A 16,132-nucleotide genomic window follows, 5' to 3' on the forward strand; every position below is an offset into this window, starting at 1 on the left:
GAGTTGAATTATCAGACTCTCAGCAGCCACGCAGCACTGAAGGGACAGCAATCCCTTTGCCTCTGCGTCCTTAGGGCTAAGCACGAGGTCTCGATGTCTCGCACTGTGGGCCGGGCCGGGTTTGGTGCCTCAGCCAGCAGGTAAGTGCTGTCTACGTCTCCTGCAGGTCCAGTGGTTCCTCTCCAGACTTGGGTGCACTGGGCCAGGCTGTGCCTTACTGACCTCAAGGCTTCCTGTGTTTGTGGCTTTGGGGCCCTCTTCATCGTGTGAATAGGAATAAGAAGATTGTTATTTCTGGCCAGGTGCGGTGGCTTGCGCCTGTAATCTCAGCACTTTGGGAGGCCGAGGCGGGCGGATCACCTGAGGTGGGGCGTTCGAAACCAGCTTGATCAACATGAAGAAACCCCGTCTCTACTAATAATACAAAATTAGCCAGGCGTGGTGGTGTATGCCTGTAATTCCAGCTACTTGGGAGGCTGAGGGAGGAGAATCGCTTGAACCCGGGAGGCGGAGGTTGCGTTGAGCCGAGATCACGCCACTGCACTCCAGCCTGGGCAACAAGAGAGAAACTCCGTCTCAAAAAAAAAAAAGATTGTTATTTCTGAAATAAATCCCCTATTTCTCACTATTTAATAATTAAGCAATCTTGACTCAACCCAAAACTAGGCACCCCAGACCCACCCACGGCCCGTCGTCTAGCAACAGCCTCCCCACCCCGCCTCCGCCGGGTTGCCAGCCGAGTGCCCAGTGCGCACGCTCAGAGCCTTCCTCCACACCCCGCCCCTGCAGGGCGCGCGCTGGTGACGTATAGAGTCCGCGACGCTTTCGGCGACCCGACCTCTGGGTTAACCTAACCTCGGAGCCATGGCCTCTGCTGGGGTGGCAGCCGGGCGACAGGCAGAGGATGCATTGCCGCCAACGTCCGACCAGCCGCTGCCTGACACCAAACCGCTGCCGCCCCCTCAGCCGCCGCCTGTCCCTGCGCCTCAGCCGCAGCAGTCGCCGGCGCCACGGCCTCAGTCACCTGCCCGCGCGAGGGAGGAAGAAAACTACTCCTTTTTACCTTTGGTTCACAGCATCATCAAATGGTAAGAACCTAGGAGAGGACCAGGCCCCATACTCCCTCCGGCTTCTCGTCTCAGCCGTTTCAGAGCTTCAAGAGGCCTCGGCGCTCTAGGGCACGCCCCCGTTTCGCAGATGGGGAAACTCAGACCCAGAGTGGGAAGAGGCCTTTCCCAAGACCACAGAGACATTCCATGAGTTAAGCAAAAGATTTGAGCCCCGAGAGGTGTGATATCCTTAAGAATGAAGCCAGCTTAGAGACTACATACAGACTCTTGTCCAGCGGCTCAAACGTGCATCCCATCGATCTTGAGCAAATTAAATCTCTTTAAGCCTCAGTTTTCTCACCTTTAATGTTGGTAATACTCACTTTAGTTCCTTATTTCAACAGACTCAACAGATAAGCATCATCTTCCCTGTGTGGAACACTGCCAAGTGCTATGGGATGGACACAGTAAAAGGGGCATAGAAGGAAAAAAAGACGTGATTGGGAATAACCCATAATTCAAAAAGATTGAGAGGGGAGCGGTGGCGATGGGAAACATTAGACTAAACAAAAACACAGAAGTTGCCTGAGATGATTAACAGTACCAAAGGAAATAATTGTCATCCTTTTGGCCAGCCTTCAGGGTAGCCTGAGTTTTCAAAGGGACTCTGTAAAGGAAAAACCAAAAACAAAAGCACAAAAGTCTTACTGATCCCCATGTTTGCCTAAATTATTATTTTTTTTTTTGAGACAGGGTCTCGCTCTGTCACCCGGACTGGAGTACAGTGGCGTGATCTCCTCTCACTGCAGCCTCAACTTCCAGGCCTCAAGCCATCCTCCCACCTCAGCCTCCCAAGTAACCGGAACCACAGGCATGAGCCACAGCACCCAGTGAATTTTTGTATTTTTTGTAGAGATGGAGTTTCACTGTGTCGCCCAGGCTGTATTTTCATTATGTTACTTCACTGTATATCCACATGATAGTAGGTGTAAACCCTTAGGCTTATAACTCTTATTCAGCCATTAAAGACCAAAACAAAGTAAATTAAAAGAAAATTATGAATCCAGTAACATTCAGGTGAACATGAATGTGCTCTTCACTGTTTTACTGAAATGGAATTGTTACAACGTGAAGGTCTTGACTGTTAGTGGCCCACCCACTGTTGAGTTTAAGCAAACTAGATTTGCTTGCTGTGGGATGACCTGATGCTCTTCTGCCACTTTTCAAATAACTACAAAGGCTTTGTTCTCACATTAGACCCTGGCTTCATGTGGCTTCGCTTGGTGTTTACTGTTTATGAGGGCCGGGCGTGGTGTCTCATGCCTGTAATCCAAGCACTGTGAGAGGCCAAGGCAGGCGGATCACGAGGTCAGGAGTTTGAGACCAGCCTGGCCAACATGGTGAAACCCCGTCTCTTACTAAAAACAAAAATTAGCCAGGTGTGGTAGCGGGTGCCTGTAATCCCAGCTAATCGGGAGGCTGAGGCAGGAGAATCACTTGAACCCGGGAGGTGGAGGTTGCATTCAGCCAAGATCATGCCGTTGCACTCCAGCCTGGGCAACAAGAGCAAGACTCTGTTTCAAAAATAAATAAATAAATAAAATTTTTAAAATGTTTATGGGATAAGGCAGCCTGTTCAGTTTTTGTGAGCCTGTGATAATGATCACAGACAGAAATACATATGGAGCCCCTATAATCCCAGGGCAGTGCCGGATTATAAAGGGTTTAGTCAGATTAACCCCAGTTTACTGGTTTTAAGAAAAATGTGGAAAAATGAAGACACAAAATATACACATTCACAAAGACAGCTCTTGAACCCCCCAAGAGTATATTCTTGAGCCCTGGTAAAGCAGCTGGGTTGGGCTGTCCTTAAAGATGAAGTAGTAAGTTATACTATAGAGAAGAAGCTTTGAAGTTAGACAGTCCTGAGTTCAAATCTGTATACTGACACTTTCTTGCCTTCTAATCTTGATATAAATGCCTAACCTTTCTAGGCCATAATCTTCTTATCTCTAATATGTCCATAGTGGACCTCAAAAGAGAGGTTTAGATTATGTAATAGCTCTAAAATGTGCTGACTGGGTGACCTGGGCAAGTAGCTTAGCTTCTCTGAGCCTGTTTTTCTCTTATGAAATGGGAATGCTTATGTCATAGGATTGCTGGGAGATGTACTCAAGAGCGTACCTGTGAAACCTAGTGGGTTGATCACATGTGCTTGTCTCTGTTTCGTCTAAAGGGACACAGAAGGGACTTAAAAAAAAATACATAAAACCTTCAGATGCAGTGGCTCATGCCTGTAATCCCAACACTTTAGGAGGCTGAGGTGAGCCAGTCGCTTGAGCCTGGGAGTTCAAGACCAGCCTGGGCAACATGGCAAAACCCCATCCCTACAAAAAATACAAAAAAAAAAAAAATTAGCCAGGTGTGGTGTGTGCCTGCAGTCCTGGCTACTTGGAAGGCTGAAGTGGGAAGATCACTTGAACCCAGATCATGCCACTGTACTCTAGCATGGGTGACAGAACGAGACCCTGTCTCAAAAATAAAATAAAAAGCATAAAACCGAAAAGAATAGGACAGGAGATGATTGCTACAAAGTGAATGACCAGCGCTAATTCATCTACCAACTCCTAAGCAGCTGGCTTGTTAACCATGGCCTACCCCCAGATCTCAGGAACTCTAGTGCAAGGACCCTCTGGAAATAGGGGTGAAGGTGGGTCTAAGAACAGGATGATTACTTGGAAGTCTGTTTAAGAAGCAGTCCTGTCCCACCTCCCATCCCCTCCAAGCGACCAGGTGACTACCCTTCTTCCACCTTGGTGGGTAGTTAAAAGGTTACTCTCCCAATATTTATTCTTAGGAACGAATAAGCCAGAGAGAACCTGGACTGGGGGACAACAGGCACACTGCAGGGGTAGGTAGGGGGAACTATAACTGAAAAGAGGGATTAAGAGAAAGTTCACAGTCTGAAGAGAGACCCCACCCGAGCCTTCCCCCACCTGGCTTCTAGATTGGCAGCCAAAGAGAGTGGAAGTGCCCTCTCTATTGTGTGTGACCAATTAAGAGAAAAGACATTTAAAAAAAAAAAAAGCCTACTCAATTAATTCTGAGAAAATGAACAAGCATCACTCATTTGCAGAGCTTCCACTAAGCCTTTTAATGTTTTATTCTTAAATATATAAGTGGATGGCCAAGGCCACTAAGCATAGGAAGAAACCCCTGGTAAGAAAGACACGGGTCAGGTGCGGTGCCTCATGTCTCTCTGGAAGCCCAGCACTTGGGGATGTTGAGATGGGAGGATAGCTTGAACCCAGGGAGCTGAGGCTACAGTGAGCCGTGATCACACTGCTACATTTCAGCCTGGGTGACATAGACTCTGTCTCAAAGAAGAAAGAGAGAAAGAGAGAGAGGAAAAAGGAGAAAGACAACACAGAAGAGCAGAAAAAGCCACTTGGGGGAAACAGTAGCTGCAAAGGAATGGGGTGGTTCTGCAGCTGTAAACATGAGAAGAGGCTAGGATCCAACCTGAAAACCTTCAGTATAGGCGTGTCTTTGAGTTTATAGGCTAATGAGGGAGGAATAAGGGCAGAGGAGGAAGGGAGAGGAGACCTCGTGAAGCCTGGGGGAGTCAGAAGGCTTGGTAAGAGTGATGCCAACAATGAGTCTTCAATTAGGAAAGGGAGGCAGGAGGAAGGGTGGTATAGGAAAAACATGTAAGGACATGAAGCCAAGAAATGGCATCTACTCATGGGAGTCAGCTTCTAGCTTGGTGGTGCTGAGCATACATCCAAGGCAGGAAGAGGGGGCTGGGGAGGAGGGAAGAGCCAGGAAACAGCGCAGGGGTCTTCTGAGGGATGGGGAGCTAATGCAACTGTCAGGCTGGAAGCCAGTCAAGACACAGTCGTGGCGGGCGGAGATGAGGGCTAGCACCATGTCCAGTCCACCCAGGTGGTGCTCTCTGGCCCTGGGTCCCTTCCTTTCCTGTAACTTCCCCAGTGATCCTTTTGTTATTTGTTTATTTCTTGCACAGGGGATGAGTAAGGAGGTAAAACCTGAAGTAGTGAATTTAGCTTTTCTTGTTCTCATAAATAATTCAGAATTTTTGAAAAATTATTTAATAAAAGTAACAACTGCAAGTTTAGAAGTACAGAGAAATGGAAAATGGAAAAAGGGTTCCTTCCCCCAAGTCCCCTCACCTGTAGTAACTGCTATTAATACTTTCCTAAGTTCCTTCTGGGAATTACATACGAATGGAATTTCAAAAATTTATATGTACTTGACTTTTTTCACTGATTAGTCTATTTTGGCCACCTTTCCGTACTGCACATAAAGATCTACCTCATTAAGACAGCTGCGGAAAATTGCATCTTGTGGATGCAGTGTGACTGATGTAACTGGTTTTCTGTTGATGGGCTTCTAGGTGGTTTTCTTATTCTTGCTATGACCAGCAGTGCTAGGGTTAGCATCTTTGTATAGGAGTAAGTTATGATCGGACAAATCCCGGCAGTAGAACTGCTGGAGCACATTTTTTATTGTGATAGTTATGCTAAATTTAGAGCACTACATCTTTTTAGCTAACTCTTTTCCAAAATTCAGTCCTTGTAGACTAGACTGCTTCAGTTAACCTAAAATGGCCTATAAATCTGCCACCCAGAAAGCATTAAACAAAAATTAAAGTTGTAGACGGATTCTACAAGTACCCGTGGATATGAAATGGAAAGAGGGCCTCTCCCTTCCCTCCTCCCAGCTCCCTTGCAAAGCTGCATAATATTCCACTTTCTGAATGGGCTGTCGTTTATGTAAACAGTTTCTTGCTCAAGGACACTGTCGTTGTTTCTGCATTTTGCTGTTGGAATCAGCACTGCAGCAAGCATCTTTGCCCATGCTATCTTGGTGAACTCTTGGTAGTCTCTGTGGGGGTAAATTTCTAGCAATGGGATATGTGAATTTACCGTTTGGGTCACTGTGACAAATTCAGAAAGAATGCCCTGATCTGTGCTTCCACCGACAGGGTTTGTGTCTTGCCCCATCACCTGCCATCACCATTACCATTAAACTTTTAACTTTGGCAGATCTCATACGTCAGAAATGATATATTGATTTCTCATTATGTTGGGTAAAGCATCCCGTCATAGGCGATTTTATATGTCGCTTGTATTTTTCCCTATAAACTGCTCATTTCTCTATCAGATTTTTTTATGTACAGAAAGGAAATAATGTCTGTTAAAGGTACTGTAAATACTTCCCCCAGGGTTGTTGCTTTTCTTTTGACTTTGTTCATAGTTATGGTTTTTGTATTTGTTTTTCATTCAGATGCATAGAATTTCTTGTCAGATTTGTTAAGCCTTTCCCTTATGGCTTCTGAGTTTTGGTCCTACTTAGAAAGGCTTTCCCACTCTAAAATTACAGGTGTTGATCCCTTTTTTCTAGAACTTTCATGGTTCCATTTTTAACTTTTAATTCTTTGAGGCTCCTGGAATTTATTTTGGTGGGAAGAGTAAGGGGGCCCCAGTTAGCCACATCTTCCCACTGCTGTTTTTGAATATTTGTTATTTTCCCTGCTTACCGTGCCACCTTTACCATGCACTGAATTCCCATATGTTTTCTGATCTACTTCTGGACATTCTCTCCTTCTCCAGCACCAAACTGTTTTAGTTCTTAAATCTTCATGGTACATTTAATTATCTTTTAAGGTTAATTTTCTGCCCTTCCTCTTTCTTGTCAGTATTTCCCTGGCCCTTCCTTTCCCGTGGAGTTTTCTAGCAGCCTGCCTAAGATCATGATGCTTTTGGTTAGTGGAACATTTCGTCTTTAACCTGCTTCTTTACTTCCAAGCCTGTTGATACCACTCATTGGCCAGGTCATTCAGCCTTGCTTTTGGATATTATAATCAGTATTTAATTAGTATCTTGGCCTTTATGCTCATTTTATCCTGTGACTATTATTTGGTTAATTGTTCTCTGTTCTCCGTTCTTCCCAAATTGAACCCAAACTTAGCCCTTCACTCAGGGATCTCCGCAGACCATCTTCAGGTTGCCTGCCCGAATAACCCAACACAAGGCCCACAGAGGGTCCTCGTGCTGCAGGTGCTGCTGGGTGGGCGGAGTCCTCCAGGCTGGCAGACCCTCCAGCCCCTCCACTAGAAGTGCCCACGGAAATGCTGCACAGAGCCCTGTGAACCAGAGTCTCTCCTGTACCCCAGGGACCCGCCTGGTTCTGGGAGTGCTCTGGCTGGGACAGCCCTGCTTGGAGTTGGAACCCATAGCACTTTCATCTCTTCTAGTGTCTTTCCCGCAGTTGAATGAAAAATTAAACTACGCATTTATGTTATTTTTAAAGAATGAGGAAAGGGAGGCTGGCCGCGGTGGCTCACTCCTGTAATCCCAGCACTTTGGGAGGCCGAGGCGGGTGGATCACGAGGTCAGGAGATCGAGACCATCCTGGCCAACATGGTGAAAACCCGTCTCTACTAAAAATACAAAAATCAGCTGGGTGTGGTGGCGGGCGCCTGTAGTCCCAGCTACTAGGGAGGCTGAGGCAGGAGAATCGCTTGAACCCGGGAGGTGGAGATTGCAGTGAGCCATGATCATACCATTGCACTCCAGCCTGGTGACAGAGCAAGACTCTGTCTCAAAAAAAAAAAAAAAAGAATGAGGAAAGGGAAAAGAAATCACATTTTCATGTCTGTAAGAAATATTGGCCGGGCGCGGTGGCTCAAGCCTGTAATCCCAGCACTTTGGGAGGCCGAGACGGGCGGATCACGAGGTCAGGAGATCGAGACCATCCTGGTCTACACTGTGAAACCCCGTCTCTACTAAAAAATACAAAAAACTAGCCGGGCGAGGTGGCGGGCGCCTGTAGTCCCAGCTACTCGGGAGGCTGAGGCAGGAGAATGGCGTGAACCTGGGAGGCGGAGCTTGCAGTGAGCTGAGATCGGGCCACTGCACTCCAGCCTGGGCGACAGAGCGAGACTCCGTCTCAAAAAAAAAAAAAAAAAAAAAAAAGAAATATTATAAATCCCAACTTTGAGACTTTCTTGATATATATGGATGCTACATTTTAAAAATACATCATAAAGGAGTAATGAAATGGGTTCTGTTAGATTGGGGAAAATTATTATTTTTTCCTTCAAACTTAACAAATCGAATCTGAGTTTGGAACGGAGTAGCCCAGCCTAGGCCTTCTGAATTACAGTTGTTTCTGCCTTGCCTGATGGTTTTGGCTCCCTTTGTAAGAGTAATCTGTCGACGTGGGTACTTTAAAAACATTTTTTAAATTCAATTTTTAAAAATTCTTTACAAGGTCTGAGGCTGCTAGGTAGGTAGAGGGGAGCCGTCCTTGCCACCACAGACAGGGCTCCAGTGATGAGCACGCTGTCCCGGCCCCTCTAGCTTGGTCTGGCCGTTTCAGCAGGTCAGCAAGACCTCAGAGCCCCAGCCAGACCTCTTTCGTGGGAACAGGGTGTTATTGACTGTCTTCTGCCCACTCAAGTGTCTGTTTTAATCTGCCCGGCCTTCCATGCCAGCTGAGACCTGTTCCCGGGTTGTGTAGGAAGCAGCCCCCGCTAAGTGCCCACACTGGCTTCCCGGGGATAGTCACGCAGTTACTGAAGGCCTCTGCCGTTCACTTTCTTCTCCCTCAGCCACACCCCAGGGAGCAGGATGAGCGGCCACAGATAGAGGGTGTTCATAGACTGCTCGGACGAGGTGTTTCCAGTCTGCCTAAAAGCCTCTTCACTCCTCTGCCATGTCATTTCCATCCACTCAGTAGGAATTATAACCAGAAAGTGGGCCCCACCAGAAGGCAAGCCCCACAAAGGCAGGCCTTTGCGAGTGAGCACTTCCTTAGTGGGCGTGAGAAATGCCAGGCAGGCATTTACATGGGTCCTGGGAAGAGTGGGAAGCTTTGCCTGGAAAGGCTGGAGGCGCTTGTGGTGGCACTGGGGGGCCTCCTTCACAGTTTGAATTTGCCTGAAAGGTGTTGTCTGTGGATAGGAGGCCATCATTTTTGAAACGGAGTCTCACTCTGTCGCCCAGGCTGGAGTGCAGTGGCGTGGCGTGGCTCACTGCAACCTCTGGCTCCCAGGTTCACTGGAATCACTTGATTTTCGTGCCTCAGACTCCCAAGTAGCTGGGACTACAGGCACACACCACCACACCTTTGTAAAAAAAAAAAAAAAAAATGTATTTTTAGTAGAGACGGGGTTCCGTCTCTGTCTACACGCACACGCTACCATGCCTTTGTAAACATACAAAAAAAATTTTTTTTTGTATTTTTAGTAGAGATGGGGTTTCGCCATGTTGGCCAGGCTGGTCTTGAATTCCTGGTCTCAAGTGATCTACTCACTTAAGCCTCCCAAAGTGCTGGGATTACAGGTGTGAGCTGTCACACGCAGCCGCCATCTGGGATTTTTAAGCAGCATAGTGACCTGCTCAGACTTGGATTTCTTTTTTTTTCCTTTTTCTTTTTTTTTTTTTTTTTTTTTGAGACAGAGTCTTGCTGTGTCGCCCAGGCTGGAGTGCAGTGGCCGGATCTCAGCTCACTGCAAGCTCCGCCTCCTGGGTTTACGCCATTCTCCTGCCTCAGCCTCCCGAGCAGCCGGGACTACAGGCGCCCGCCACCTCGCCAGGCTAGTTTTTTGTATTTTTTTAGTAGAGACGGGGTTTTGCCGTGTTAGCCAGGATGATCTCGATCTCCTGACCTCGTGATCCACCCATCTCGACCTCCCAAAGTGCTGGGATTACAGGCTTGAGCCACCGCGCCCGACCTGACTTGGATTTCTAAAGGTGGGTGGGGCAGAAGTGTTTCAGAAGAGGAGAGGACCTGGATCCACAGGAAGGCAGTGGCAATGGGAGGTGGCTGGTCTAGAGGAGATGGAGCTGGCAGGCTGGAGGCTGGGAGAAGGGGGCACACAGGTGCAAGTCTGGGGGTCTGGGAGGGCAGGCTCCTAGCTCGACCAGTAGAGTGTGTAGGTGGGACTGCACCCTCCCCCCATCCCCTGCTGACAGCGAGTCTATGCTGGACGTTTGCCGTCTCCCAGACTCCAGGCAGGAACGCCTTGGTAACTGTGGGGAGGAAACTGAAGTGTAGGAAGGAGGGCTGGCTGGGGAGTGCTCCCGGTGTCCAGGGCTCAGGAGTGGATGAAATGTTCTGGGCATTTTGTAGAGCAGTGATTTTTCATACTCCGTTTAGCAGCATAACCTTTTGTCACTCTTTGCTAAAAAGAATATTTTTTACATGTAATGCTGTGAGCAGATGAAAGCAAGGGTATAAGTTCAAGGCCTTCCTCTCTGGAAGGCCTCATAGGTCTTGGCAGAACTGGAGCAGAGAAACACAGTTGATAGGTAAGTAGTAGCCAGTATCATCCAGGGTGGGAGGGAGAAGTGCACCCTCTGTGGCTACAGAGAATCTGCATCAGTACAGTTTTTTTTTTGGAGGACATTTTGGTAATATCTGTCAAAAATTTAAATATATATAACCTTTGACCCAGAATCCCTACTTTTAGGAAATGATCTTACCAAAATAGTTGTGCAAGTACGTAAGGGTATAAGTACAAGATGTTCACTGTCATCCTAGTACGTTACAAATAGTACAACCACCCGTGAATAGCCAGGGTGATTTAGCTGTCTGATTGTATACGTGCTAGTGTGGAAAGACATCTGAGGTGCACTGTTAACTAGAAAAAGCAAGAATGAGAACCATGGATGGTCACATTTCTGTCAAATAAGAAAAGTTTGTGTGTTTTGTATGCTATTGTAGATTTCAAAGCCATCTGAAACAGTGGACACCACGTGTTAACAGAGGTTCTCTCTGGAACAAGGGGTTAATGAGATTTCCCTTTTCTAAGCCTTGGGTGTCTGTCATTTTTGAATTTTTTCCCTCAAGTACCTATTACTGTCATTTTTTAAAAAATGATCTTAGGGCCGGGCGCGGTGGCTCAAGCCTGTAATCCCAGCACTTTGGGAGGCCGAGACGGGCGGATCACGAGGTCAGGAGTTTGAGACCATCCTGGCTAACACGGTGAAACCCCGTCTCTACTAAAAAATACAAAAAAAAAAAAAAACTAGCCGGGCGAGGTGGCGGGTGCCTGTAGTCCCAGCTACTCGGGAGGCTGAGGCAGGAGAATGGCGGGAACCCAGGAGGCGGAGCTTGCAGTGAGCTGAGATCCGGCCACTGTACTCCAGCCTGGGCGGCAGAGCGAGACTCCGTCTCAAAAAAAAAAAAAAAAAAAAAAAAAAAAAAAAAAAAAAAAAATGATCTTAGAAAAATGAAAGCCACAGGAGTTAGTATGGTGTGAGGAGAGCCTGTGGTCAGAGGAGTGGACTGGTAAAGGCTAGTCTGAGGGCAAGGCAGCCAGGACAGAGTGGAGCATGAGGCACAGTGCATGGAAGTTGTGAGGAAGAAGAAATGGGAAACGTGAGTCAGATGCCACCAAGAGGTCAAAAGAAATGACTGTCAGGTTTGGGAGGAAGTCCGTGTCAGTGGTTCTAATACAGTTAGTGGCCAGTTTGCATCTGTACTAAAGCATCTATACTAAAAAGAAGAACAACAAAGAAAATCAGGGCATGATTCGCAGACACACCCGCCTAAGCCCTGTGATATTGCCCGTGAGTCTGGTGACACAGATACAACTGTCTGTTATCCGTGGGAAGGATGCTCAGAGGATCACCCCTAGCGGTAGTATTTTTGTCTACTCTTTAAAAAAAACCATAGTAGGGGGCCGGGCGCATTGGCTCACGCCTGTAATCCCAGCACTGTGGGAGGTTGAGGTGGGTGGATCACCTGAGGTCGGGAATTCGAGAATAGCCTGACCAACATGGAGAAACCCCGTCTCTACTAAAAATACAAAATTAGTGGGGTGTTGTGGTGCATGCCTGTAGTCCCAGCTACTCAGGAGGCCCAGGCAGGAGAATTGCTTGAACCCAGGAGGCAGAGGTTGCAGTGAGCCAAGATCGCACCATTGCACTCCAGCCTGGGCAACAAGAGTGAAGCTCTGTCTCAAAAAGAGAAGAAACCACAGTAGGTGGGACCAAAGTGCTCTGACCTTGCCTTGTTTGTACGATGTTCATCCTCCTTGACCTACTGGCTTTTTTCATTCCTTCTATAGTTGGCCGATGACTAACCTTGAACACAAAGGCAGGCCCACTTAGAGCTTTCTGCTTTTATTCACTCAGTATTTGGGCCTGTCCCTTTTCTTTTGGCTTGAATATTTCACAGTCATCCTGGCTTAGCAGGTGCCCACTTCTGAATAGCGTGTTTTCTTCATGCCAGGAGTTCTGTGCTATTTCCCTCCACCAACTAGGGCAGTTGGGCTTGCAGAGGTGCCTCCCTGTGGGCTGCACGGCCCCTTTTGGCTCAGCTGCCCTCCAGGTGGCTTGTCTTACAGCTCCTTTTTTATTATCTGAAGACTGTCTCCTTTCTCAAAAGTTCACCAAAGAACAGGCAACCCTTGCGATTTGGGGGTTTTCAGAGATGAGCATCTTAAACATGACCCACTTTCAACTTTCAGAACTAAATTTTCTTCTGGGTCAGGTTATGTTTGCTTCACGAATGGAATTATCTGTCATCCACATTTCTATTTTAAGTACTTTTTTGTTTGTTTTACCATGTCGTTTAAGAGTCATGTGATGTGAGTCGGTTTTTTAAAAAACTATATTTTAATTTTAAAACTTCCTTGGGACTTAAATTCATAACAGTATGTTAACATGCATGCCATCCAAGTAGAAGGATTTCAGAAGTCCAGATGGTTTCTGTCCACGTTTGTGGATCAGAACTGAGACCTCAAAGAATTAAAATAAAAGAAGTTCCCTATTTGCTTCATTCCAAAGGATGTTTAGTTCTCATGAATACCAGTTCATCCTCTCTAGAATCTGAGATAAGGTATACTGTTAATGGTGTCTCTCAGTTCAGGGCATCAAATGACAAGAGATGTTCAGCTGGCCTCTGATTTCCTGGAAGAAGTGATTGATTCTCCATACCCTCCCTCTGAGTTTAGAGCTGTTGGTAAATACTGAGCTGCCCATGGTGGCCATCTGATTTGCAAGGTGTGAGATGTAACTGATGGATCGCCAGGAAAGATGGATATTTTGCCTGAGTAAGCAGAGAAATGATGAATAGTAAACATGAATTAGCACCATCTGGGTTGAAATTTCCCGCTACGGATGAACATTTATTTAAAAAAATTAATGATCATTGACAGTTTTTCCCTCTTATGCCTCAATGGCTTACTTTTAGAACAGCTTACTGAATTGCCTTTTAGTTTTGGTCTCAACCACTTGTTTTCAAAAGCTCATCCACTTACTAACTTTTTAAAAATGTATAGGAAGTTGGGTGTGGTGGCTCATGCCTATAATCCCAGCACTTTGGGAGGCCAAGGCAGGTGGATCACCTGAGGTCGGGAGTTCGAGACCAGCCTGGCCAACATGGTGAAACCCCCATCTCTACTAAAAATACAAAAATTAGCAGGGCGTGTTGGCACGTGCCTGTAATCCCAGCTACTCAGGAAGCTGAGGCAGGAGAATTGCTTAAACCGGGACCCGGGAGGTGGAGGTTGCAGTGAGCCGAGATCGTGCCACTGCCCTCCAGTCTGGGCGACAGAGTGAGACCCTGTCTCAAAAACAAACAAACGTATAGAAGCAACTGCCAGGCTGTTTTTTTTTATCTTAAGGGAGATTGTTCTTGCCTCGTTTTTCATTGAGTAGGACCTCTGTGCAGCTAATAGCTGTGAGATAGAGCGAACGGTCTGCCTTGAAAGTGAACTTGACTCAAAGGCAGGGAGTGTCCATCACCATGGCAGAAGAGAGTCTGTGTCTGCTGAGACATTTAAATGAGTTCCATTTTAACTAATTTAAAATTTATGAACGGCTCTGTGGAAATTAGTCTTTATGTTAACAGGTTCAAGCCAGCATCAAAACCTCAGCTAAAATTAGCTCTTGCTAGCTGGTAAAGCCTCCTGATTGGCCTAGAAATGGCTCCAATTAGACAAAATGTCATATTTTAGCACGTTTTGTTTGGCCTTTGTCACCTGATATTGGTATTGGTTTGTTGATTGAACCAACATGTTCATGAGCTTATTTGCCAAGCATTCATTCTTTCCACGGACATTTCTTGAGTGCCTGCAGTGTGCCACACACTGGGCCGGGGGTAGGGAGACACCTGTGACCAGGCAGACATGGTCCTTGACCTCAGAGAGTGACAGTTGACTTGACAGAAGATCAAGAGTGTCTGTGTGTGATCTGCAAGTGTGCTAGGCCTGGGAGCTCTTTGCTGGCTGCCTAAAAAAGAACCCGTCCCTTCCCTCTGGGGGTGGACAGCCTAGTCAGAGGATAGACACATAAAATGAAGTGTTCTAAAAGCTATCGCAGAATGACAGCGAGCTCTGGGGGGTGCAGGACGGGAAAGCCAAGACATGTATCAAGCTGTGAATGCTAACAGCTGTTCTTCCCCTACAGCATGGACAAGGACAGCCCAGAGGTCCACCAGGACCTGAACGCCCTCAAAACCAAGTTCCAGGAGATGCGCAAGCTCATCAGCACCATGCCCGGCATCCACTTGAGCCCTGAGCAGCAGCAGCAGCAGCTGCAGAGCCTCCGGGAGCAAGTCAGGACCAAGAACGAGCTTCTGCAAAAGTACAAGAGCCTCTGCATGTTCGAAATCCCCAAGGAGTAGAGTGAGGCCGACTTCCTGAGAAACAGGGGGAAGCCAATGGCCTGTTTCCCCACTGCCATCCCCAAAGGCTCCTTGGTGCGTGGTTCCTGTGGACCCCAGCTCGGAACGTCAAGGTGCAGGGGCGGGGCTCCTGTGCTGCTGCGCGCCCGTCGCCTGTGCGGGAGCCAGCACCGAGCTTGGCTGCGCTGGGGCTTCTTCGTGTAGATCCATATGTCTAGATGCATAATAACTGGAGTGCCTGCTGGTGAAAGTCAGAATGCTCCTAGAGGCAGCGGAGGGGGTGGAGGGCTCTTCCCTGCCTCTGGGGAGGGGGCCATCTGCTGCGCCGGGCTCCACTGACAGATCTGAAGAGCACAGTAGGAAGGGAGGGAGCTCCTCTTTGCTTCCTTCCCTCCCTCTCTTCCCACCCCCATAGGATCAGTGTGTACCAGGTACACATTGTTCCCGTTAACAGCAGCTTCTTGAAACATTTGCATAGAATTCACTGGACGAAGTAAACTTGGTGCTCATCTTGCGCTCATATGGCGTAGAACTGTGAGATAATGTTTTGAAAGGCCAGAGGGTGGCCTTTTTCCCAGTTTGGTTCCTTTTATGTTTGAGCCAGTGAATGGAACTATAGCTGTGGGGGTGTCAGCCCAGAGCCCTGCCAGGCAGCCCCTGGCTCCAGGTTCCCTGCCTCCTCCAGGTTCCCTGCCTCCTAGGCTCTCCTCGCCTTCACCTCTTGCTCCCTTCCTCGCTGGTCACCCTCAGTCAGTGCCCAAGAGTGGCGAAAACGCTTCACATCTGCAGTGCTTCCCCAGGGTTGACAAGGGGCCATCCTTTCCACGCAGGCTCGAAGAGGTCTTCAGGCGAACAGACCTTCCCCCTTCTGGCATTTCAGATTCCCATTGCTCTGGTTAAAAGGTCTTTTCCTCCTGGCCTTTGCACTTGTGGCAGCAACATGTACTACACTGCAGAGGGGTTCACTATGCACCTTGTGTTCAGAGAGAGGCAACCCTGGGGGCCAGTTCAGGTGGTCCCCAACCGTGAGCTAGGTCTGAAAGTTACACAGCCAAGTTTGAGCTCTTAAAAGTTTGTGAACAGGCCGGGTGCGGTGGCTCAAGCCTGTAATCCCAGCACTTTGGGAGGTTGAGATGGGCGGATCACGAGGTCAGGAGATCGAGACCATCCTGGCTAACATGGTGAAACCCCGTCTCTACTAAAAAATACAAAAACTAGCCGGGCGAGGTGGCGGGCACCTGTAGTCCCAGCTACTTGGGAGGCTGAGGCAGGAGAATGGTGTAAACCTGGGAGGCGGAGCTTGCAGTGAGCTGAGATCTGGCCACTGCACTCCAGCCTGGGCGACAGAGCAAGACTCCGTCTCAAAAAAAAAAAAAAGTTTGTGAACAGCCCTCATTTCCCCAGCTTCCCTGATTTCT

General features: G+C 47.7%; 1 protein-coding gene across 1 annotated transcript; it reads left to right on the plus strand.

Annotated features, from left to right (window-relative positions):
- The first annotated feature begins 741 nt into the window (after nt 1-741).
- On the plus strand, nt 742-15,913 carry MED9 (mediator complex subunit 9). The gene is made up of 2 exons (XM_010368867.2): nt 742-1,088; nt 14,498-15,913. Exons 1-2 carry the CDS (start codon nt 865-867, stop codon nt 14,712-14,714), a joined length of 441 nt encoding a protein of 146 aa, XP_010367169.1. The 5' UTR covers nt 742-864; the 3' UTR covers nt 14,715-15,913.
- Nucleotides 15,914-16,132: the final 219 nt, after the last annotated feature.

The sequence above is a fragment of the Rhinopithecus roxellana genome, chromosome 19, assembly GCF_007565055.1.
Source record: "Rhinopithecus roxellana isolate Shanxi Qingling chromosome 19, ASM756505v1, whole genome shotgun sequence".
NCBI lineage: Eukaryota > Metazoa > Chordata > Mammalia > Primates > Cercopithecidae > Rhinopithecus > Rhinopithecus roxellana.